The sequence below is a fragment of the Parathielavia appendiculata genome, assembly GCF_033297405.1.
Source record: "Parathielavia appendiculata strain CBS 731.68 unplaced genomic scaffold N657scaffold_19, whole genome shotgun sequence".
In the NCBI taxonomy this organism is placed as follows: domain Eukaryota; kingdom Fungi; phylum Ascomycota; class Sordariomycetes; order Sordariales; family Chaetomiaceae; genus Parathielavia; species Parathielavia appendiculata.
The window spans coordinates 211042-231871 of record NW_026944238.1 but is presented as its reverse complement, the minus strand read 5'-3'; the positions used below and the strand labels follow the sequence as shown (position 1 = coordinate 231871).

Genomic DNA, 20830 nt, shown 5'->3' with positions numbered 1-20830 from the left:
CGACGGGCCATTCCCCGTGCTGGTTGGCATAATCTTTTGCCGAAGCCTGGGCACAAGAAAACACACTTGGTCAGCCCTCATCCGGCGTCGTTGGTTCTGACATCAGGGGAAGTGCTGGGAGAGCTTACCAGCATACGGCCCTTGAACAGCTGGGGATATATCCACCTCGTCAATCGGCCGGGGCTGACCGAGTTGACTGTTGTATGGGTCGACGTCGTCTTGTACCGCTCGTGAAACGCCGAGTATACGACCCTGGCGAACCAGAAGCAGTCCTTGAACCCGGGCTTGTAGGTGCCGCCGGCAGCCGAGGTTCTCTTCAGGACGGCTGCTACTTGGAAGAGGCTTGGTCGCTCCCGGGTCGCCGCCGAGGTGTCGAACGTCAGGATCCGCAGCGGCAGTGGGAGCGGTTTCGTCGACGACCCGAGCTTGCGTGTGACGAGAGGCCCTACAATGACGACGTCCTTGGCCACGTCCCGCTCGGCCAGGAAGCGGACAGGCTGCCCGGTTTCGGTATGATGGGCGGTGAAGAACAGGTACTCGTGTGAGAATATCGAGCCAAGGTCCTTGAGGTGCGTCAGGGCCGTGACTCGATATTTGCTGTAGATGGCTACGTTGTCGAAAATGTGTTTGTGGAAGTCGGCCGTCGACCTTTTAATATCGTCATTGAGAAGGAAGTTGTCGTGGTGGCCCAGGTCTACGGGCTCCATTGTTGCGAGCCTGGCGTCCGGTGGCCACTTTATACCTGTAGGAAATAGGAATGGTCCGGGCCGCTGCCGCTGCCACTGCCACGGGCGCTTTTTCCACAGACGTCGGCTCGTTCCCAAGGCAGGTCTGAATCTGGTAAATGAAGTGTCTATAGAAAGCAGGCGTGGGAGATTTTTTATTTTTGGTGCGGGTTGGGTGGAAAACCCTCCAACGACTGCGGGTCGTCCATGCGATGTTTGGGATCTGAGTACCTGACCGGCGGTCCAAGACTCCCAATTCGGTAATGTTCCCGTCTAACAACGCTGCTTATTGCATTTTTTGGAGGCCTGCTGGCCTGTTTCCGGCTGCCAACATTCGAGGACGGTGGCCGTAGGGCTAACAGCAAGATTCTGAATTATAGTAATAGACTAGATCATACTGGAGAAGGTCTGCGCTTGTGAATCTGCGGGCATGAATGTCTCGAGGAGATCCGGAACAACGAATGAGTCCGCTAAGCCATGGTCAGTTCCCAGAATGGTGTAAGTGGGTGATTGATGTCGTGACTTACGGTCGAAAACCCCATCCCCAAGACTCGAGTTTTCAGCGACCAGCATATTGAGCGCCTGAAGGGCCGCTCCTCCAACGTCCTTGTCAGGGGCAGAACCAAATTCGCTCCCTAAGTCGCTCCGGGTGGTCAGGTGGGTTGTGTTTTCAACCACTCCCCGATATCGGTCCTGTTGTGTGCTGTGTCCGGCTCTGACCTTCGCCATCACAAGGTTTACCGTTTCGGCCGCCTTCCTCGCCTCGCGTGAGTTGGGGCTCGCGCGCAGCCAGATGCTCCTCGCCTTTCGCAGAGCCTCCAGGATTTCGTCTTCCCGCTCAAGCGTCCGGCCTCGATGCAACATGGAACACAGGATCATGGTTGCAGTCAGGAAGGTGTGGTTCATGATGGATGACATGCGCCAGCGCATCATGTGAAGCTGCCCTCCAGGACAGGTTTCCTCGTCTAAAATGCTGTGGATTCGAAGTGCGCCGAGGCAGGCGTCCAAGCAGCTTGTCCTGGAGTAGGCGAAGACGTCTTTGTCGTGAGGGCTCAGCGGTGCGTAAAGGAAGCGCCGGTGGAGCTTCATCTGTCCGAGAAAGTATAGGTGCTCAATGAACAGGCGCGACATCATGACCTCGGGCGGATCGGTGACGCTCATAGTCAGTAATTTCGGTTTCAGGGGCGGCGGGATACTAGCAGCTGCCTCCCGCAGCACCCCGTCAATCCTCACAACTTCGGCATAGCTACATGGCTGGACCGCTGCCGTGAGATCAGCAACGGCACCTAGGGCCACAAACATCCTCCTCCTCGCGATGATACCGAGAGCTGGGGTGAGTTCAGTCTCGGGGCGGGATGGTGGCAGATCGGTCGTGGACTCGTCGAGGTCAGCATCAGTCAGGTTCCGTGGCTCTTCAGTATCCCATTTGGAGTCTGAGATCATGCGTGGCATGCCCATTTGACTGGACACGAGGATATCCCCCTGAAGAACCGTAGCCCATAGTCTGCGTCTCATCTCGCCTTGAAGCGGAGTAATGCCTGGAAAGTGTCGGGGGTCACGGTGGTATCCCATGCGCAGGGCCAAGTTCACTTCTAGAGCAAACAATGCCCAGATGTCCTTGTCAGCGTCGCCTCGAAGGTTCAGTTCGATGTAGATGTAGTGCACTAGTGTCTCCAGCACGTACGGGCCAGACTTAGTGTACTCTCCCTCAATTAGGCATTGTACCGTCCTCTCTCGATAGAGGCGGATCTGGAGTGACCGGTGCTCTGGGTCGCCACGGGCAGTGTCGGACACGTCTGAGGCGAGGAGAGCCAGGCAGATCATGCTGAAGAGAAGCCCCAGCCACGCGATTGGGACGCTCGATAGATTGGTTTAGAACGCTTCATACTGTATTAATTAGTGCATGTGTGTCAGCCCTGTGCCTTGTCCATCAAGCTGATAAGTGGTCGGGACCTGCCTCTCGAAGAAAGCTCGGGCCGTGGACAATGGCTTGACAATGGTCAAGTCAGCAAAGCTTTGCCGCAACGTGCTGCTGGAGTCAAGATAAGAAGCACTGACAGTAGACCAAGTCCAGGCGGTTGAAGTACCGAGACACGTAGCGATCTACGGCACCTTTGGGGGGTAAAGATGCGAGGATTTCTTGCCGTGAGATTGGCCAGTGAGGGGCATAAAGAAGCAGTGTGCGGGAAGGTGGCGCGTCGAGTGCTCGGTCACTTTCATGAGTGCCGACGAGCCCATGGTCGTCTTGTGTTGCCTGAAACTGTTCCTCCTCTTCGAGATGATGCGTGAAGTGGTGCCTGTCGGAGTGGCGGGGGTCGGCAAGATCGTGCTGCCCATTGCCCTGCTCTCCGGTGCAGTGCCTTGAATACCAGCGAAGTAAGTGACTATTCTCAAGTCGGTTTCGGAGTATAGGACATAGCCCGAGACTTGGAGCCAGGGACGAGCGACATTACAAGGCTCTCAAGTTGAATGATGCGGTCGTGCATGGCAGCCTTCTTGGACGGCAACGAAGCTGTGACCGATTGCTCAGGGTACGAGCAAGTCAGCTGGCGGAGTGAGCAGTTCGAACATGGCTGTTGGCGGTCGCACCGGAGCCTGGGAGGGTGTGTAAATGCGATCAATGATCAGTATTGAACGGACTGGAGAGGTATCGACTGGACTAGTCAGCAGATGGGCCAGGGCTTTCTTACTTGCGACGGCGGCAGAGATTGCATGATAGCTGACGCTTTTCCCGACGGCGGTTTGGGTCGTGTCTGAAGCTAGACCCGTTGCCAGAAGCAGAGTCGGCTTGGGGCAGAGCCAAAGGCTGCTGTTGGATTGAGCGTTCTGATTCGGAGCCTGCTGAGCCGGAAACCAGACTGACCCTGGCCACGCTCCAATCGGTGTCTGTAATCGCGCTCATTGACAGTATCGGCTGGCTTTCTGGTCTTTGATTCCTCTGGTGGGTTGTGGAAACGGAAATCAGAGCCTCGAAGAGCTAGCATCTGGCGGGAACTCGAGAGACAGACCTGGGCCCATCCGGCCGAGGGGAGGAACGAAGTTGAGGAGTCCGATCCTCCGCGGATGTCGGCCCCGCCAAGGTCCGAATGTAACGGTAGAGCAACCCCGAACCTTGTCTTCGAGCTGGCATTTGCTACGGCCTTGTTTACTCCCAAACCGACTTATAGATGATGAGTCCCAGATCCAGAGAATCCTTCAAATCATCCAGGCTCCAAATGTGACATTATCACCTCTGATGATTGCACGACTGGAAATGCTACGTCCTATAGGGTACAATTTTAATATTGGTGCAGTACGGATGTTTTGCGGGTGCATATGTCAGCGCCAAGAATCCCGCCATTGATTCTGGCGCTCGAAAACGCGTCTAAACTATTGACCCCTCCAGTTTTCACTTCTCTAGCATCATTACAGGAACAAAACTATCCTTCCGTCTTTCCGAAGTCAGCTTAACCAGAATGGACGCGCGAACCTCCACATTTCGGATGGGACGGTTCAAGCTATTCTAACCAGCCTCTGCGTCGACGGTCGGGTTCGTGCAAAGACACTTAGTTACAGTACCTCAGTATGCTGGAACCGGAGGCCGCCATCAAGGCCAAAACAGCTGGGGCGGACTCCGCGAACAATAAGAAGCTCAAGGTAACCTCTCCTCTCAGCATTTTGTGTACAGTGCGATGAGCCATTCTACGAAGCCAGTCATCAGGCTGGGGAATGCAGACACCACTCGGGTATATTTTCTCCTCAAACCCCGTATCATTGAAAGCTCTCATGCTCAAGCGAAATCTAAGCGAGATTGCACCTGACTATGACGGTGGCTTATGGTTTGATTATGGTGAACGCTGTCATGGAACAATCGACACGGATGAGATGCGAGAAGATTTCCCAGAAGGGTTCGTGTGGACATGCTGTGATCAGCCTGGTTCAGAGCCCGGTTGCAAGGTGGGTGGCCACCAGTCAAACCCCGATTAGTCCAAGAAGGGGGTGGACGAGTCCGAGGTCGGAAGGTGTTGGAAGTTCGGAGAATGACGAGGACGGTGAGAATGACGAGGACGGTGAGAATGACGAGGACGGTGAGAATGACGAGGACGGTGAGAATGACGAGGATGGTGAGGATGAGGAAGATGAGCATGATAAGAAGGATGGAAATCAAGCACTTGAATGGAACAGGTTGGATAAGGTACCCTTGATTCTGGTTCTTTGATGGCATAGTTATAAAGCAACAGTTGGGTCAGAGTCCAGGGACGAATCAGCAGACAAAGAGATCGGCTTTTCACTTTTATCTTGTTTATGTCTTGGCATCTTGGGTAGCTTTAACCCTCTGAAGTTGGAGTACTTAGAAATTATTGTATCAAAATATAAATGCTGTTCGCAAAACAACAATAATTGCTCTAACATGCCCTTGTTCGACATTCCTTTGCATCTGTATGCTCCTCTCGATTCTCATCGTTCACGCTTGTTTCAGGTTGTCCTGACTCCATTGCTTGCTCAAAGCACGAGCCTAGGTAACCATGGTAAACTACTTTCAATCTCCCACGCTGAGACTCGGTGGTGTAGAGTCTAGAGGAAGCGAGGGCTTCTTCTAACGGTGTCATGATTTGTGAGGGGCAGAGCTCAATCTCCTTGGCTGTTTGTTATCCCCCTGATAACGTTCTCATTGTAAACGTATAAGAATTAGAATGTGCAACAATACAACGACATAGGCTGTTCGACTCTAACAGCTACTGTGGCATTTTAGGCAGGGGAAAGAGTATATTAAGCACTGTGATGCCTCTAGCTAGTTCTCCGAGGTTAGGTACATCGGACACTCTCGCTTCGCCTATCAACAACCTATTGACAACGAACTTCATAACTCACATATTTTAGATACACTTTAACTCTCTAGCCCCAACTCCGTCAACGCCAAAATGTTGGCCAACCGAGACGGAAACCGCATTTATTTCTGCGTTTACTTTCAGCAGGAACCTGTAGGCACCGCCGGCAACCCTCCCGTCTTCCACTGCGGCTTGTGGTTCGAGAAGACGCACAGTCGTGGCCTTGGTGAATACTTCCACGTCCCGTTCTACGGACCTCGGCCTGTCAATCGTCCTGACTACCACGATGGTTGAGAATGCAACTCATCCGTGACAAGAGGGAAATTAGCTGACTGGCGCGACGGCGATAAGTTGATCGGCAGGATCCTCCTCGGGATACTGCCGGCCGGCGTCACGGCCCAACACGTCCACCAGGTTTGCCAGGGAATGCCCGTGGCTGATGTCGACGAGAACTGCTGTGACTGGACGCACCACGCTATCGAAACCGTCCAAACCCGCAACTGGCTTCCTGGTCTTGGGAGGGGAACGATGGATTCGCAGCTCGAGCGTACGGTTAGGCTGTGGAGTGGTATACCGCCGATCCCGAAATGAAGAAGGACCATGAGTGTGGCATCTTTGATGTCGGAAGCAAATGTGTAATCCGGTGAGAGGCATTATACTCCCCCACCTCTGCTAACTCTGATGTGTTATTAGGGTGATGGTAACTTTCAGCACCTCTCGCACGGTACTCTCGATCCACCTCAGCTCGGTATTTGTATTGATAACTTGAATTAGATTTACTAAAACTTGGCACAACTGATATGAATGGACTCGCGCTTGAGTTGACTTGATATGTTGATCAGATCATCACAATGGGAGGAGGAAATGGCATTCCGCGCTTTGTACATAGAGCATCTAGTCTCATATAATGTGGGTGATGCATAGTGGATATGGTACCAAGGATGGGATGACCGAGACAGACTTCACTTGCTTTATAGCTTGGCTGTATATGCATTTCCTACTTAATTCTATCCGTCTCTGATATGTACACCAAAGCCAAGACCGGGTCCAGTCCTATAGGAAACAACTGCCGACATAAGACGCCGGTAGAGAGCTGTCTAGAGCCTTAGAGTGGAAGGTTCTCTTCCGATGGCGAAACAACATTGCGAAGTTGCCGGCTTGGTGTACAATGGCGCCATTTATCCGGCGGTCATGGACGTCTTTTTTTCCCTTCCCCCGTCCCTGTCAACCCAGTCTATTCTGACCCTGTGCTGTCTTTTGCCGGAGACCACCCTCAAGGCGCGTTTACTGTTTCTTAATCTCATGAGCTGCTGCGAGGGATCAGTGGGCAGCCCAGAATCTGATTGTGTCGACATCTCGCAGGCACCTTAGCGGAGATGATATTGCCAAGGGACTTTGATTCACATGCTACCAATTTGTCATCTCACTGTAGTTTGGCATGGGTACGGGAAAATTTGACGGAATGGTACCTCTCTAGATTGATTCGGAGAAGACAGAAGGAGTACCGGTCCCCACTCGCTTGCTTAGAGATATAACTGCATACCAGGTACATCTCGACAGCGGGAAGCTCAGGGTCCCCTTCCTCTCGTCAATTTTTTCACTTTATTCTCATGTTCATTTCGAACGCTTCCAACATGCGCGTTCTGATTTCTGTCGTGGCATTCCTCGCCACCCCATTCTCTGTGGTTGCCCTACCGACCAACAATGGGGCGGCTGTGGCCGAGCCAGGCAGTCTTCTCTTTTCCAGACAGAGAAGGGCGCCTCCTCCGTGTGTCAGGATGAACCCGCCTCCCACGCAGGAGGAAACCGATGCCAGGTTCGCGGCCTTTGTTGAGGTTTTTGTTGGCAAATCGAAGAACATCTCGAAGGCGTTTGAATATATTGCTGCCGACTACATTGTACGACTTTCACCGAGCTAGCCCGCCTCAGATATATGTGTCGAGGGAGCTGACAATTCGATACGCAGAACCACAACCCTGCCGCTCGCAACGGATCTGAGTCGGCTTGGAGCATCCTCAGTCCGTTTTGGGACGGCATGCAGCACACCTTGCTCCGTTCGACAATCAGGGGTAATATGTCATGGGTCAACTACAGAGCTGCTGGTTTTGGTGAGGTCGTGGACCGGTTCCGCTGGGAAGCAGGCTGCATTGCTGAACATGTCGGTCCCAGTTAGCCGGGTTCTGATACCTTAGGAATGAACTGAACAGCTAATCACTTGTCAAACAGTGGGACCAAGGGGAGAGATATCCCACGTCATGAGTAGGCAGAGTCCAACCGGGGCTTTTTCAAGACTATCCCATCGGTTCGACGCCAACCAGTCCTCGACATGGGACCAAGGGAGGTAGGCATGCAATGGCTCAAGGTGTCCAGCCGAGGTGGTCCATAGTTCTAGTTCAAGTTGGCACACAATCTTGTTCTAACTGTCAACTCTGTATCCGACAAATACACATCATACATCCCCAATTTTCAAGGCGGCCCATGCAGATTGTTATTATCGCTTCTGGTCACCAGTGATCCATCACCAGGAATGCTTTACTTAGACATAGCAGATAAATGGCAAGTCACCGACTTCAATGGCATTCGGCAATCTTGAGGCTCAAAACTGGGTATCCTACACTCCTCTCCTCTTGTCCTCCAAAATCTCCAGCATGTACAGGAAATAAGGCAGAAACTCCTTAGTCTCGACCTCGAACCCCTGGTGGTGTCCCGGGACCAGCAGCTTGGTGCATGCCAGGATCTTTGCCTGCTCCTCGACTGCCCTCGCAAACCAGGCATCCCTCGACCTGACGGCTCTCATGACGCCGATGCTGGTATTCTTCTGCCTCAGACGCCAGAGATTGGGCGTGTAGCCCAGCAGGACGGGGAACTCGTTGTCCCAGAAATTGCGCAGGTTCTCGGGCTCGGGGGGAACGGTCTTGGGAACGCCATCGTCGTCGTACCCGAGCAGCTTGGCGCCGAACTCGCCGGCGGCCTGGTCTAGGCCTTGGGTCTCGTAGACCTCCATGAGGTGGAGGAACCATTCGAACACCTCGGAGGCGTCGGGGAGGATGTTGATGGTGGGTGCCTCGTGGGCGATCAGGTGGTCGACCATCTCGGGGAAGTCGTGGGCGAGATGGTAGGAGAAGATGGCTCCGCTACTGCTCCCGAAGACGATCGACTTCTCGAAGCCCACGGCCTTAATGACGGCGCGGATGTCTCGGGCTTGCTGCGGAATGCTGAGCTTTTTATTGACCTCGACCTTGCTTGCCGACATCTGGCGACGGTCAAAGGTGGCGCAGGTATACCTGTCGGATAAGGTGGCAATCATGTTGTTGAACTGCCGTCCATGGCCGTTGCCGCCCGGGACGAAGGTGATGAGCGGCCCCTTGCCCTGGTACCAGTAATGCAGGTCGCAACCTTCGTTATGAACAACGGCTCTAGTAGGGTTGAACTCCATGTTGAAAGAACCGTGTGGTGGTAGGGATAAGTGGTGAGCGGTATGACAGAAATGATGAGAGATGAGTGCTGAGTAATGAAACTCGCACCTAGCAAAGTCTGAATAAGGTAATAATGTATTCGTCAAATTCAAATCGATCAGAACCCGCCAATTGAGCAACGTAAGGTACTTATACTTTGTGATGCTGTTATGCGATTGTGTTGTTGGCGGATGGTGGCTTACCGGTAAGTTCTCATTGCCTCGGATGTATCGGTATTAGTGCCTTCAGTGATTGAAGTCTGACCTCGCATCGAACTGCTAGTTTTGGAGCTTCATTAGGGCGACGAGCAGCCCGTGACCATGGTCCTTTAAGCGGATAATGTTGACTAGTGCAGGTTAGCGCTAGTTCCGAGAATCCTTCGATTAGAGAATGACCACCAGAGGGTCAGATTGGAACAAAGTGGGTGGACCTGGTGCCGGCTGTTCTCCCGTACTTCCAGTTCCGAGCGCTCCGATGTGACTCGCACGCCGTGATTATGAATCCACGGACGGCGCATCGCAACTACCTACCATCTTTGGAATGTGTGGATGCGATCTTTAAGACGAAGTCGCACACCCGTCTCGGTACACTCCAGAAACACCTCGCTTTTTACACTCCTCAGCTAATCCCACTCACCTGCTCGTGGATTTTACGGTTGTACGGCAATCTCCACCGCTCACAGGGCTCGTTCACGTCGAAAACGGCCTCCCCGTCCTCGCCGAGCTCGTCTCGCGCCACGAGTGTCGCGATCGGCGGGCCGACATGGTCCACCCCGACGCGCCAGCTGAGGCGAAACTCAAAAGAACTGCACTACGTAGACGCTCTTCCCAACGTCCCAGTAGGCGTCAATCACGCGGCCCTCCCGGGCCGTACTGCTTGCTCCACCACCCCGTTTCGAGGTCCTTCGACGACGACCCCCTCGTAGTAGTCATTGAGGAGTGTCGCATCAACCATCCGATGTACTGGGGCGTCCGGGCCGAGAAGCCCGCGGAGGGCTCTCCATAGGACAGGTCGCAGGATGGCCATGTGGGTGTCGCGGTGGAGGGCGATCCGTCGCAGTGCTTGTCCGGGGGCGGGTAGTTCGGTGGGGGGCCACCGCGTCCGGGTGAAGCGAAAAGGGCAGCCAGATCGGCACCGGCAGCTGGTATCGGCGCTGGCTGTTCGGGTGGTAGCAAGTAGGAGGAGGAGGAGGAGGAGGAGCGTCCTCCCTGCGCTCTTCCCGCGTTCTTGTAGACTAACTTCACCTGCTCCGGCTGCGGGTGCATGTGGACGAGCGGCCCGTCGAAACCAACGGAGGCAGTCCCCGGGCGACCCATGAGCCGTTCTTCGTCTTCCCCGGCGTCAGATCCCGCTCGGTCGGGCGGGGTGGAAGGGGGACACATAGCTGGTGATCCGCTAAAGATTGAGCGCCGTGCTGATTCACAGAGAGGCGGTTGTAAACCTTCTAAAAGGCACCTGATAACAATATAGCTTGTAGGTGCAGAAGGAAAAGGAACAAGAGAATACTGAACCGTACGGTTAGGAGAGGGATGGGGGGGGACGCACCGTCCTTCTACCTTCCATCAGACATACTGGATCCATGGATAACTGAAGCCGTGCAAGTCTTGAGCTTTTGCCTTCGTCGCCAGGCATCAACCAGCAGCTACCCCGGGTTTTCATTGAAGTTGGCGAGCGTTCCAGAGCGTTGAGGAAGCGCAGCACATGCTGGGAGCTGAGCCAATCATGCCGCTCATGAGCTGCTCAATGGAAACCTCGGGCTATGGTGGGAGACTACTCGCGCAAGGGGCGTCGGGGAGCCGTACTTGAGCAGCCGATCAATGCCACGTCAACTGCTCACCAAAGAATATAAACCGGGAAACTTTAGGTCATGCAAATTAGCGCCTTATGAGCCGTACAAGACTAAGTAGCGGCTTAATTGGCAAGCGGCTTATTGAAGGAAGCCGTTCCTTCCTATAAGGTTTGTGGGCGGTCCTTAGGCCGCTTGGGCGGAAGGAGCGCCTCCTGTATTGAGCGGCTTGAAAATCGGGCGGTTAAGGCACTGCTCAAGACGGGCTTAAGGGGTTTTGAGCAGCGCATTAGCCGCTCAATGGCTTGAATGGCTTGATAAATATAAGCTGGGAAAGTTCAGCTCCCCCACAACTCCCCCTCCCCCCCCCCAGAATAAAAAACCCCTTCCGAGGGTAAGGAGGCGCCGAGTACACAGGTGCTCCTCTCGCTGCGGCGGTAGCTGTTGTGAGACTATTCGCATTAATGGTCCTGAGGGAAGAGCGGCTTGATACTTCGTTGATGTGGATGACGCTGGCGATGGCATTAGGTTCGTCCGTGCCTTCGATGTCGCGAGAACGGAAGATGAAGTGGAGGACGGTTGCACAAAAAGGGGCCAAGACAGGTTACCTTGGCCTTATATAAGTACGGATGTACAGGGTGTCGGCAACTGTATGGACTGGATGCATTAAAATCGGCGGGCCGACATGTACCGAAAGCCGACGCTTCCCGACCAGCCTCCAGCTTCAACTCCACACCATGACCACGATCAGGAGTGAAGCCCGAGATACCCAAGGGTCGTTTTGACCATCCGGGGTTGTCTTCGGCATTAACCCAAATTGTGGGGTTCGTTAGCGAACAAACCCACCTTCTTGTGTCAGGGCCGATCTCGGGTCTTTGAAACGGGTTTGGATGGAAGAGGAACTGATTTGAGATTGCTGATTTCACCGGAGTTCACCCTCTCCTTAAGAGTCCTCGAGAATCCGGCCCAGAATACTCGGCCCAATACGCCCGCCAGTTTCCAATCAAATGTCGCAGGACCAAGATACATCGAGCCTCGCAAATGCCGTAGCAGCGCGTCAGCAGAGTCGGAAGCCTATCCCCACGCCGGTCCCCGCTTATCTCCCTCTTGCGGGATCTCCCCTGACAGTCGACACGGCCCTCTATGCTTCCATCCAAAAGGCTCCGCGACTCCTCACCGAAGAATTCACTCTTCCCATCCGGTCCGGTCGTGCTTGGAAAGCGCCGGCCGGGAGCATCATCCGCATCAGCACGCCCGACGGTCCACAGGTCGGCGACCTGAACATCTGGAACGCGCACAATCCTCGGGAGCGATTCTGGGCGTCGCGCACTCGGCAGTTGCACGCAACCCACGTGTCGACATATGACCGACTCTGGTCGTGTCTGCCGTACATGCGGCCCTTGGTGACCATCATCGCGGACAGCCTGGATTGGTATGGCGAGGATGAACATGGCGGCCGCGTCCATGACCTGCTCGGCACTCGCTGCGATCCCTACATCAACACCGTCTTGAGCGGGGGGCAGTATGATTTCCACTGCCACTCCAACCTAACCCGCGCCGTGCTGCCATTTGGATTGACCGAGTTTGATGTTCACGACGTCATCAACATCTTCCAAGTGACAGGTCTGGATGCAAAGGGGAGATACTTCATGAACCCGTGCCCCGCCAAGAGCGGGGATTACATCGAGTTTCTGGCAGAGCAGGACGTCTTGATGGCATTGAGTTTGTGTTTCCCCCACGCATTCTTGTTTTGGGTGGCCGAGCATAGCATGTCTAACACAGTCTGACAGGCACTTGCCCTGGAGGAGATCTGTCATTGTGGGGCTTTGGCGCCGACAGCGAGAAAGAAATGATCAAGTGCTGCCGTCCTCTTAAGGTCGAGGTGTTGCGTCTAGAAGATGGTGATTTCCTGCACAGAGCTGGCTGGCGGCCCGCTGAACCTTCCACCTACCATGGCAAGCACGGGATGGTGGTAGTCGAAGGGGAGCCGGCAATGAGTGGCTAAGGGTGGTCACCTTCAAATGGGTAGCGAAGTACAGGATTTGGTATACTTACTCTCATTTTCCCTTCTCCAGGCGGGTCTCTAATGGCGCGGAGACTGAAACCATTACTCTATGGTACAAGTACTATGGGCGAGTCCAACTTCGGCCAGCCCTAACCCTTTCATTCTTGGCACGAATCTGGCATGACAGCAGGAAGCTGGGAGGACGTTTTGCTGCTCCCCCGCCCCGCAATGACGACACCGAACTTTAAGAAAGATCACGCCGGCTGAAGTAGTCGACCAGTCAGATCGGTCGTGATTACGGATTCCAGGTTGTGCCCCTCACTTCGACACAATGTTCCTTCCCATTGCGACCAGAGGTTCCTACTCGGTGGGCTGTGCTGCACGAAACCGCGGTTGAGGTGCAGCTCCCAATCGCTTCCGTCCTCGCCCAACACTATTCCTGCGGCATCTTCGGTTTCCCCTCTTTTGCTAATATTGATGATAACCTTCAGGTTGATAGCCGCTCGCAACGTCCCTCACCCGCTTGTCATCGAACGATTCATTATCCCTTTGAGACGAGGAACTACTGCCAGACGGTGTTTTGGGGTCGCCTCAAGCAAGATGGCGCAGGAATACAAGCTCAAGGGCGTCAGCTCGCTCGCGCTGCAACCGGGTGAGAAGCAGGAGGTCGAGGTTGAGGACCTTGGCGCAAAGGTCCTTCTGCTCAACGCAGGCGGAACGGTTCAGGCGGTTGGTCCTCGGTGCACGCACTATGGAGCGCCTCTGGTCAAGGGTGTGTTGGGCACGAACGGGAAGCTTACTTGCCCGTGGCACGGAGGTAACCGAAACGCTTCCCTCCGCTCTTTTGTCTTCACGCGCGACTGTTGCTGACTATGGAGGTCTTGAACCGCAGCTTGCTTCAATGCCAAGACCGGCGACGTCGAAGACGCCCCTGCCCTGAACGCCCTTCCCGTCTTCAAAGCGACCGAACGCGACGGCGCCGTTTACATCACTGGCGACGCCGAGACCATCAAGCGGGGTCACCGCGCACCATTGTTCAAGTGTTCTGCTGTCACTGGGGACAAGGTCCTGGTCGTCGGGGGCGGATCCGGCGCGCTGGGGGTTATCGAGGGACTGCGTGGAGGCGGGTACCAAGGCGCCATTACGGTCATCTCCAACGAGGGTTACCTGCCCATTGACCGGCCAAAGCTCAGCAAGGCGTTGATGACCGACCTGGCAAAGCTGCAATGGCGGGACGAGGGCTGGTACAAGGACGCCAGCGTGGACATTGTACAGGACGAGGTGACTGGCGTCGACTTCGCCACCAAGACCGTCACCACCAAGTCGGGCGGCAAGTTCGCCTACACAAAGCTCGTCCTATCGACGGGTGGAACACCCAGGGCGCTGCCAGTTCCGGGGTTCAAGGTGCTGGCCAACATCTTCACCCTCCGCAACGTCCATGATGCCAAGCGCATTGTTGACGCCATCGGCGACAAGGGCAAGAAAATCGTCATCATCGGCTCGTCCTTCATCGGCATGGAGATTGCGGTTGCCACGTCGAACGGGAACGACGTGACCGTCGTCGGGATGGAGAAGGCACCGTTGGAGCGTGTCCTCGGAGAGAAGGTCGGCAACATCATCAAGAAGGGCGTCGAGGCAAAGGGCGTCAAGTTCTACCTGTCTGCGGGCGTTGAGAAGGCTGAGCCATCCCCCTCCAACCCGTCCAATGTCGGCTTTGTCCACCTGAAGGACGGTACCACGCTCGAGGCCGACCTTGTCATTCTGGGCGTCGGCGTTGCTCCTGCGACGGAGTATCTCAAGGACAACAGCGTTGTCCGGTTGGAGCCAGACGGTAGCTTAAAGGTGGACGAGACTTACTCGGTCGTCGGCCTCAAGGACGTGTATGCTCTGGGGGATATTGCCACACACCCTTACCGGGGCCCTGGTGGAGAGGGCAAGTATGTGCGCATTGAGCATTGGAATGTTGCGCAGAATGCTGGGCGGACAGCTGCCAGCCACATCCTCAACCCCAACCGCATACCGGAGTTCTACACGCCCGTGTTCTGGAGCGCTCTCGGGTCCCAGCTGCGCTACTGTGGCAACACCATGGCCGGCGGGTGGGATGACCTAGTGCTGCAAGGCGACCCGGAGCAGGGCAAGTGGGTGGCCTACTACGCGAAGGGAGAGACCATCGTCGCCATGGCGAGCATGGGCATGGACCCGGCCATGGCGCAGTGCGCCCAGCTCATGTCGCTCAACCGCATGCCCAGCAAGACCCAGCTGCAGGGAGGTCTGGATATCCTGAGTATTGGGCCACCCCAGTGACTGGCTTCTGAGTGAGAAGGGGGAGGCATGCAGATAGTAGGAGATTCTTGTTGAGTCGTTTCGAGTTTAGCGTTCGTGTGATAATTGACGTTACGCAACCCTAACCCGCACAGGAAGGGTGGATGAACTCTTTTCCGCGCTGTGTAGGCTACAATCGGGTTCCAATTTTCGACTCGTTGCACTCCTTCCTGTGCGACAGGACAACGTGCGCTATGAGAACTGCGCCGGAGGTTCACCGAACACAAATGATGAGTTCTTGAAATGCTTCAGTCTGCCAGCCAAATCTGCCCCCCCGGGCAACTATCCGAGTCGAGTTTCACCGACAAGCAACAAACAGACTTGAGCACTTGAGCACACGGGATAATGAGCTCTCAAGAGACCACGAGCTCCATCTCAGGAGTGCTGTATTCATCCGCAGTCTTGCTCATTGTTTCGCCCGTGTTTACTATCGCCATCTACCGCATTCTATTCCATCCTCTCGCACGGGTCCCCGGGCCACGAGTCGCTGCACTCTCCAACATCTGGCAAGGGCTCTATGTGCGGAAAGGCCGCATCCATGAACTGGCCAAGACGCTTCACAAGCAGTATGGGCCTGTTGTACGGGTGGGACCCAACGAAGTGTGGTTCAACTCGCGGGAGGCATTCAGGCAAATTTACCGTACGCCGTCGAAATCTCGACATTACGTTCCGCCTGGTCCACTGACGATTCCAAGGCACAGGACACAGGTATGAGAAATCAAACTTCTACTGTGAGTCGTTATCCCGTGGCTTGGTTTTCGCAAACTGAACCTGACGTCTCTGTAGTGGCTACCGCTCTGAACCGGCCTGTCGTGGATCGGAGGCTGAATACGCGCTTCCCCGACACACTCGACTTCCTCTCTGAATTTGATGTCACTCGGTATAGGCTGCAGAGGCGGCTAATCGGACCCATATACTCGACCTCTCATCTCAGAAAGTTCGAACCTGCCGTGGACGGCGTCGTCAAGGCTGTCATTTCTGCGTTGCGAGACTTGGATGGCGCCGAAGTGGACTTGAAGGAATGGATGCACATCATTGCCGTCGAGTGCCTTGGGGCTGTGGTTCTTTCCTGGTCCCCCGGATATATTAGGAACCGCTCAGATGGCGGAACCAGTGCACAGAGTTACCTCGGCTGGAAACGAAAAAGCATCTTCGGCCTGTTTCCGACCATCACCAAACTGTCATTTTGTTCCAAGACGTTGAGCCGGGTCTTTTCCAACATCTGGGGCGTGACCTTCACGACGCCCAAAAACTTCAAGCCCTTCTTCACAGTGAGTCGGGCCGACTTGATTTGCTTTCGATCCGCTCAATCACTGACTGCTTCATTAGCCAGTCTATCAGAAAACGTCAAAACGGATCGCTGGTGCCCTTCGGGGGCCGGTGCAACCCAAGGCCAAAAAGGACGACCGCAAGGACCTGCTCGCCGATCTAATACAGCTCCACAAGGACCGGCCCGAGTTCACTGAGACCTACCTGCGCCGCCTCGCCGTCACGAACTTCGGGGCCGGTCATGAAACGATGTGCTCGGCTCTCACTGCCATCATAGCCATGATCGGATCCCACCGGGAAGTCCATCGCAAAGTCACCGAGGAGGTCCGCCAAACCCCAAAAGTCTTCACCTACGACGACGCTATCCGTTTGCGATACACGCAGGCAAGCATGCGCGAAGCTCAGCGACTTTACCCCGTCATCGCCATGGCACTGCCGCGCAGCGTTCCCCACGGCGGAACGCATCTGCACGGCCATTTCTTCCCTGCCGGCACGACGGTGGGCTGCAATCCTCTAGCACTGCACCGGAATCCAGACATCTTTGGCGCGGATGCGGACAGGTGCAACCCTCTTCGTTGGCTTGCTGAGCATGACGATGCCAGGGTTCGGATGATGGAGAGTACTAACCTGACGTGGGGAGGCGGGGCGCGGACTTGTCCGGGGAGGCATCTTGCCGAGCTGGTCTTGTCTAAAGCGGTCCCGATGTTGTTGAAGGAGTTTGACGTGGAGATTACGGCCATGCCGGCAGAGAAGGACATGCCCTGTTACTTCTTGGCGATGATGACGGGGGTCAAAGCGAGATTTCGCCCCGTTGCTACGAAGCGCTCAGACTCAGAGTTAGACGGGGTTTCCGTGTTCTAATGGTTTAACTCCGAGGTGAGAAGCCTCAAGGGAGCGTCAGTTTGCAGTTGTCTATCAATGGTCAGAGAGATGGGCAATGTGAGAGTCGATCCAGGCAAAAGCAGGATCTTGAGTAACTATATTATGCGAGTTACTGGAGCATGTCTCCAATCGTGGCTGGCATTCATAGTATATTGGAATGAGCGGATTCTCAAACAACTAGCAGCTTTTACTGGCATTTATATTGCAATCACAAAGTTTGGGGAATCGAGGGGAAGGGAAACGTAGGACGCTCTCCCGGTTTGTGCTCCTGTGTACGGATCTACTTGTGTGCCGGGCCCCACAACTTTGTTCTCGACGTCATTTCATGTTGATGTCATCGCCAATCTCCACCTCATAACTCTAAACTTCTCGCGCTGGTTTAGACATTGCACCTTCAATAATACCTGTCCGTTCTGACCGTATAGTACTTACTTTTGCTCACAGCAGTCAGAAACCGACGTGATGCTCACACCAACCAACAGAGTCGCCCAGAGGCGTCTCCTCACACTCTTCCGCGCGCCGACCTCGGCAGGGACCAGGAGCCCTCTCCAAGCCTGCCTCCCTGCCTTCATCCAAGCCCGCCATGTCGTGAACGCGCCTAACAAGGACAAACCCCATGTGCTAGCTGCCAAACAACACGATGATATGGGCGGACCTGCTGGCCAGGAAACGCTCATTGATAGCAAACCGCTGAGGAGGTACGTGAAGGATCGTATGCTGTCCCGTCAATCTGAGCTGTAGGACTAAAAGGAGTTCCACGGTTTGTTAGGAGATACGCCATGATTACCGGTCTATGCGTTCTGGCAGCGGGTTCTGCCATGCTATATGCGAAATCTTCAAGGAGCAGCTCGGATGCTAAAGCAGGGTATGTGCTGGTACACGATTCGTCCAAGGGAGAACTTGACGATGTTAAATATATCAAGTCGTCTGACCTCCCTAGGCGTTAGAGAGTTTGAAGCCTGATTCTGGGGTTCTTTTGGGGCATGCCGTAGTCTCTAGGATATGGGATAGTCTGTGTTCTGCGTGGCAACGCTACCAGTCAGTCATACCGTTATTGAAATCTGACGGAAGCACATTACTATACTCGTTCTACAAACACGACGCTGTTGAAATGGTAGGTTTTAGCCTATTGTCTACCCTTTTCGATAGTTCACTCAAGCCAAAGAGCCCTGGGGAGTGTAGCATTGAGAATGTCCCAGGCGACGATGGCTAGAGTTTCTTTGGGCCGCGTACCAACTCAAAGCCTACAATCTGCTGCCTTCATTTCTCCTCCTCTCCTTCTCCGCATCCCGAAGCAGCCGTCTCAGAATCTTGCCACTCGGACTTTTGGGAATCTCGTCCAAGAACTCAACTCCTCCCCTGATCCACTTGTACGACGCCTTGTGGTCAGCGACGTGCTTGGTAATGATCTGGGCAACTTGTTCTGCTGGCTGGGAGGCAAACCCCGGCGACCTGACCACGAAAGCCTTCGGAACTTCGCCAGAGCGGTCATCGGGGACCTGAATCACGGCGCAATCAGCCACGGCAGGGTGAGCCAAAATGTGAGCTTCCAACTCGGCTGGCGCGACCTGGTGCCCCTGTGATGCCGTCAGTCGACATGCGTCAAGAGGAGACCGCAGCCTGCCGGAACAAGAACTGATATCAGAGAAGTCTCACCTTCACCTTGATCAGTTCCTTGATCCTATCGACGACGACAAAATGGTCGTTGCCGGATGGTGCTTTTGTGACCACCACCTCATCGCCCGTCCGTAGCCACCGACCGTCGTCGTGGTAAACAAACGTCTCCGCGGTAGATTTCTCGTTGTCCATATATCCCAGCACAACCGACGGAGATTGCACCAGCAGCTCGCCCGGCCGATCGTACTCGGTGATCTCGTTGTTTTGGGGATCCACAATCTTGGCTCGGAAGCCAGGCAGCAACGAGCCCGACGACCGATGCATCACATCGTGTTCGCTGGTGGAGCAGACCACGACACAAGATTCCGTCATTCCGTAGGCCTGGACCACAGTCCATGTCGGGTAGAGCTGGAGAAGCTCCTCGATGGTTTCCTTTCCCAGCGGGGCTGCTCCGGAGTAGACCAGGCGGACGCTGCTAAGGTTGTATTTCTTGCAGAGATGGCGGCTCTGGAGCATGCGGATGATGATGGGTGGGACCTGGATGATTTGGGGCATCAACACATCATGGCTTTCTTTCCCCATTAGAGTTTGTATACGGCTCAGTTGTTACTACTCACAATGACAAGATGCTCGATTTTGAACGTCTCAATCGCTGCCAGGTACGACTCGAGCTCGAACTTGGGCAGGACAATGACCTCGTCGCCACGCCAGGTCGCGCCATGGGACACAACGACCAAGCCGTAGATATGGCTCATGGGAACAAGGCCCAGTTCCACCTGCGTCTCAACCCCGCGCTGCCTTCTCCCGACAGACTCGTACGCTGTGTATTGCAGGGTGTTCGCGATGACGTTCCGGTGCGATATCATGACTGCTTTCTATTCTCCATCTGTCAGCGACTGGAACTGTCCGCGAAACAAAACCGAAAGCGCGAAAGCCTACCGGAAGACCCGAAGTGCCGCTTGAATAACACAGAAACGCTGGCTGGCGGGCTCCCTGGCCTTTGCTCCACCTCAGCGGCTCAAGCGCTGGCAGCTTCTCGCCTTCGGATATCAAGTCCTCGATGGTAAGGAACGAGTCCGAGTCCGAGTCCGACGCCTGTCTCTTCACGGTCTCTTTCTTGTCATCGCCAACCATGGGCAAGATGAAGACGTGCTTTCTGGCAATCCCAGCTGCGTCTGCGGCGCACAAGGCCGTGCCGAGCAAGGCCGAGCAGGTGAAGAGCACCTTGACCCCGGACGATGTCAGCTGGTGAGTGAGCTCTGGGACAGAGTAGGCTGCGTTTGCCAAGCTCGCGATGCCAGAGAGGTGATGGGCGGCGTAGGCGGTGGGAATGTAGTCAATCTACCGTATGGCGGCATCAAAGCGGCGTAAGCCACTGCAGAGCGAGAGGGTTCAAGTTTGCCGGAGAATATAGGTTTTGTGAAGACCCGGTAGGTACTACACGAGACAGAAGACTCACGGTGTTAAAGGAAAAGATGCCCAAGACCTTGTTCCACGCCGTGCCTTCGTTCGGTGCCCAACCCAGACGCTTGCTCAACGCCCTGGCTAGACATTCCGAGCGGTGGAAGGCTTGCGCGTGGGTGATTGTTCTACCCGTCAATCCGCAAGTGAAAGGATTACGGCTCTTCGAGAAAGGGCGGCGGCCGTATTGCTCATTCCGCATAAACTCGATGATGGGGATGGAGTCAGGCGGGTCTGCGTTGTGTTAATAGGTCTGTAAATCAGTACCAGTATAAGCCTGTGGAAGACCGTCGGAGGGCCGAAGGCAATGGAGGGTTACTGACCAATTGGGAGCTTGGGCACCCAGGATGGTGGGTAGAATACCATTTTGTCAGAGGGAAGGAGTTGAGTGGTGAGGGTAAGGAGAGGCAATAGGAGAATGAGAGATGGTGTGAGGCGTAGCGGAGAAGGAACATTGAAGGCACCGAGCCGGCGAGCGTAGGGAGAGAAACTCGAAACAT

At 54.8% G+C, this 20830-nt stretch overlaps 10 protein-coding genes across 10 annotated transcripts; 6 read left to right on the top strand and 4 right to left on the bottom strand.

Moving 5' to 3' along the window:
- Positions 1 to 77: 77 nt before the first annotated feature.
- Positions 78 to 707, bottom strand: N657DRAFT_636814 (uncharacterized protein; the record flags this gene model as incomplete). Its single annotated transcript, XM_062791461.1, has 1 exon — positions 78 to 707. One exon carries the CDS (start codon positions 705 to 707, stop codon positions 78 to 80), a length of 630 nt encoding a protein of 209 aa, XP_062643905.1.
- Positions 708 to 1112: 405 nt separating this feature from the next.
- N657DRAFT_658669 (uncharacterized protein) lies at positions 1113 to 3709 on the bottom strand (the record flags this gene model as incomplete). The annotated part of the gene is made up of 7 exons (XM_062794916.1): positions 1113 to 1195; positions 1253 to 2417; positions 2451 to 2583; positions 2780 to 3085; positions 3141 to 3320; positions 3416 to 3512; positions 3589 to 3709. The coding sequence occupies 7 exons, from the start codon at positions 3707 to 3709 to the stop codon at positions 1113 to 1115; spliced, it is 2085 nt and encodes a 694-aa protein (XP_062643904.1).
- A 424-nt stretch (positions 3710 to 4133) lies between these two features.
- N657DRAFT_649481 (uncharacterized protein) lies at positions 4134 to 5018 on the top strand. Its single transcript, XM_062793734.1, has 2 exons — positions 4134 to 4450; positions 4511 to 5018. Exon 2 carries the CDS (start codon positions 4528 to 4530, stop codon positions 4921 to 4923), a length of 396 nt encoding a protein of 131 aa, XP_062643903.1. The 5' UTR covers positions 4134 to 4450; positions 4511 to 4527; the 3' UTR covers positions 4924 to 5018.
- Positions 5019 to 5626: 608 nt separating this feature from the next.
- On the top strand, positions 5627 to 6307 carry N657DRAFT_636812 (uncharacterized protein; the record flags this gene model as incomplete). Its single annotated transcript, XM_062791460.1, has 3 exons — positions 5627 to 5822; positions 5862 to 6085; positions 6227 to 6307. The coding sequence occupies 3 exons, from the start codon at positions 5627 to 5629 to the stop codon at positions 6305 to 6307; spliced, it is 501 nt and encodes a 166-aa protein (XP_062643902.1).
- Positions 6308 to 7110: 803 nt separating this feature from the next.
- N657DRAFT_649478 (uncharacterized protein) lies at positions 7111 to 7995 on the top strand. The gene is made up of 3 exons (XM_062793733.1): positions 7111 to 7431; positions 7500 to 7691; positions 7760 to 7995. The coding sequence occupies exons 1-3, from the start codon at positions 7168 to 7170 to the stop codon at positions 7790 to 7792; spliced, it is 489 nt and encodes a 162-aa protein (XP_062643901.1). The 5' UTR covers positions 7111 to 7167; the 3' UTR covers positions 7793 to 7995.
- Positions 7996 to 8144: 149 nt separating this feature from the next.
- Positions 8145 to 8969, bottom strand: N657DRAFT_636811 (alpha/beta-hydrolase; the record flags this gene model as incomplete). Its single annotated transcript, XM_062791459.1, has 1 exon — positions 8145 to 8969. The coding sequence occupies one exon, from the start codon at positions 8967 to 8969 to the stop codon at positions 8145 to 8147; it is 825 nt and encodes a 274-aa protein (XP_062643900.1).
- A 2812-nt stretch (positions 8970 to 11781) lies between these two features.
- On the top strand, positions 11782 to 12779 carry N657DRAFT_683934 (uncharacterized protein; the record flags this gene model as incomplete). Its single annotated transcript, XM_062796621.1, has 2 exons — positions 11782 to 12496; positions 12565 to 12779. The coding sequence occupies 2 exons, from the start codon at positions 11782 to 11784 to the stop codon at positions 12777 to 12779; spliced, it is 930 nt and encodes a 309-aa protein (XP_062643899.1).
- Positions 12780 to 13379: 600 nt separating this feature from the next.
- On the top strand, positions 13380 to 17231 carry N657DRAFT_636808 (cytochrome P450; the record flags this gene model as incomplete). Its single annotated transcript, XM_062791458.1, has 7 exons — positions 13380 to 13551; positions 13672 to 15063; positions 15197 to 15226; positions 15502 to 15741; positions 15803 to 15832; positions 15888 to 16372; positions 16431 to 17231. 7 exons carry the CDS (start codon positions 13380 to 13382, stop codon positions 17229 to 17231), a joined length of 3150 nt encoding a protein of 1049 aa, XP_062643898.1.
- A 344-nt stretch (positions 17232 to 17575) lies between these two features.
- Positions 17576 to 18321, top strand: N657DRAFT_169170 (uncharacterized protein). Its single transcript, XM_062786065.1, has 2 exons — positions 17576 to 17950; positions 18022 to 18321. Exons 1-2 carry the CDS (start codon positions 17715 to 17717, stop codon positions 18197 to 18199), a joined length of 414 nt encoding a protein of 137 aa, XP_062643897.1. The 5' UTR covers positions 17576 to 17714; the 3' UTR covers positions 18200 to 18321.
- Positions 18322 to 18324: 3 nt separating this feature from the next.
- N657DRAFT_693273 (acetyl-CoA synthetase-like protein) lies at positions 18325 to 20805 on the bottom strand. Its single transcript, XM_062797209.1, has 6 exons — positions 20654 to 20805; positions 20329 to 20564; positions 19809 to 20210; positions 19487 to 19744; positions 18909 to 19406; positions 18325 to 18829 (listed from the first exon to the last, which is right to left on the bottom strand). The coding sequence occupies exons 1-6, from the start codon at positions 20694 to 20696 to the stop codon at positions 18497 to 18499; spliced, it is 1770 nt and encodes a 589-aa protein (XP_062643896.1). The 5' UTR covers positions 20697 to 20805; the 3' UTR covers positions 18325 to 18496.
- Between the last annotated feature and the right edge of the window lie 25 nt (positions 20806 to 20830).

Bases quoted from the DNA above. Each gene is read 5' to 3' on its own strand.
- N657DRAFT_649481 (XM_062793734.1), top strand. From the start codon at position 4,528: ATGACGGTGGCTTATGGTTTGATTATGGTGAACGCTGTCATGGAACAA.
- N657DRAFT_649478 (XM_062793733.1), top strand. From the start codon at position 7,168: ATGCGCGTTCTGATTTCTGTCGTGGCATTCCTCGCCACCCCATTCTCT. The intron at 7,432-7,499 runs GTACGACTTTCA...TTCGATACGCAG, and splicing joins ATATTGCTGCCGACTACATT to AACCACAACCCTGCCGCTCG. The intron at 7,692-7,759 runs GTCGGTCCCAGT...CTTGTCAAACAG, and splicing joins CAGGCTGCATTGCTGAACAT to TGGGACCAAGGGGAGAGATA.
- N657DRAFT_169170 (XM_062786065.1), top strand. From the start codon at position 17,715: ATGCTCACACCAACCAACAGAGTCGCCCAGAGGCGTCTCCTCACACTC. The intron at 17,951-18,021 runs GTACGTGAAGGA...ACGGTTTGTTAG, and splicing joins GATAGCAAACCGCTGAGGAG to GAGATACGCCATGATTACCG.
- N657DRAFT_693273 (XM_062797209.1), bottom strand. From the start codon at position 20,696: ATGGTATTCTACCCACCATCCTGGGTGCCCAAGCTCCCAATTG. The intron at 20,211-20,328 runs GTGAGTCTTCTG...GCCATACGGTAG, and splicing joins GCATCTTTTCCTTTAACACC to ATTGACTACATTCCCACCGC. The intron at 18,830-18,908 runs GTGAGACTTCTC...ACGGCATCACAG, and splicing joins AGGAACTGATCAAGGTGAAG to GGGCACCAGGTCGCGCCAGC.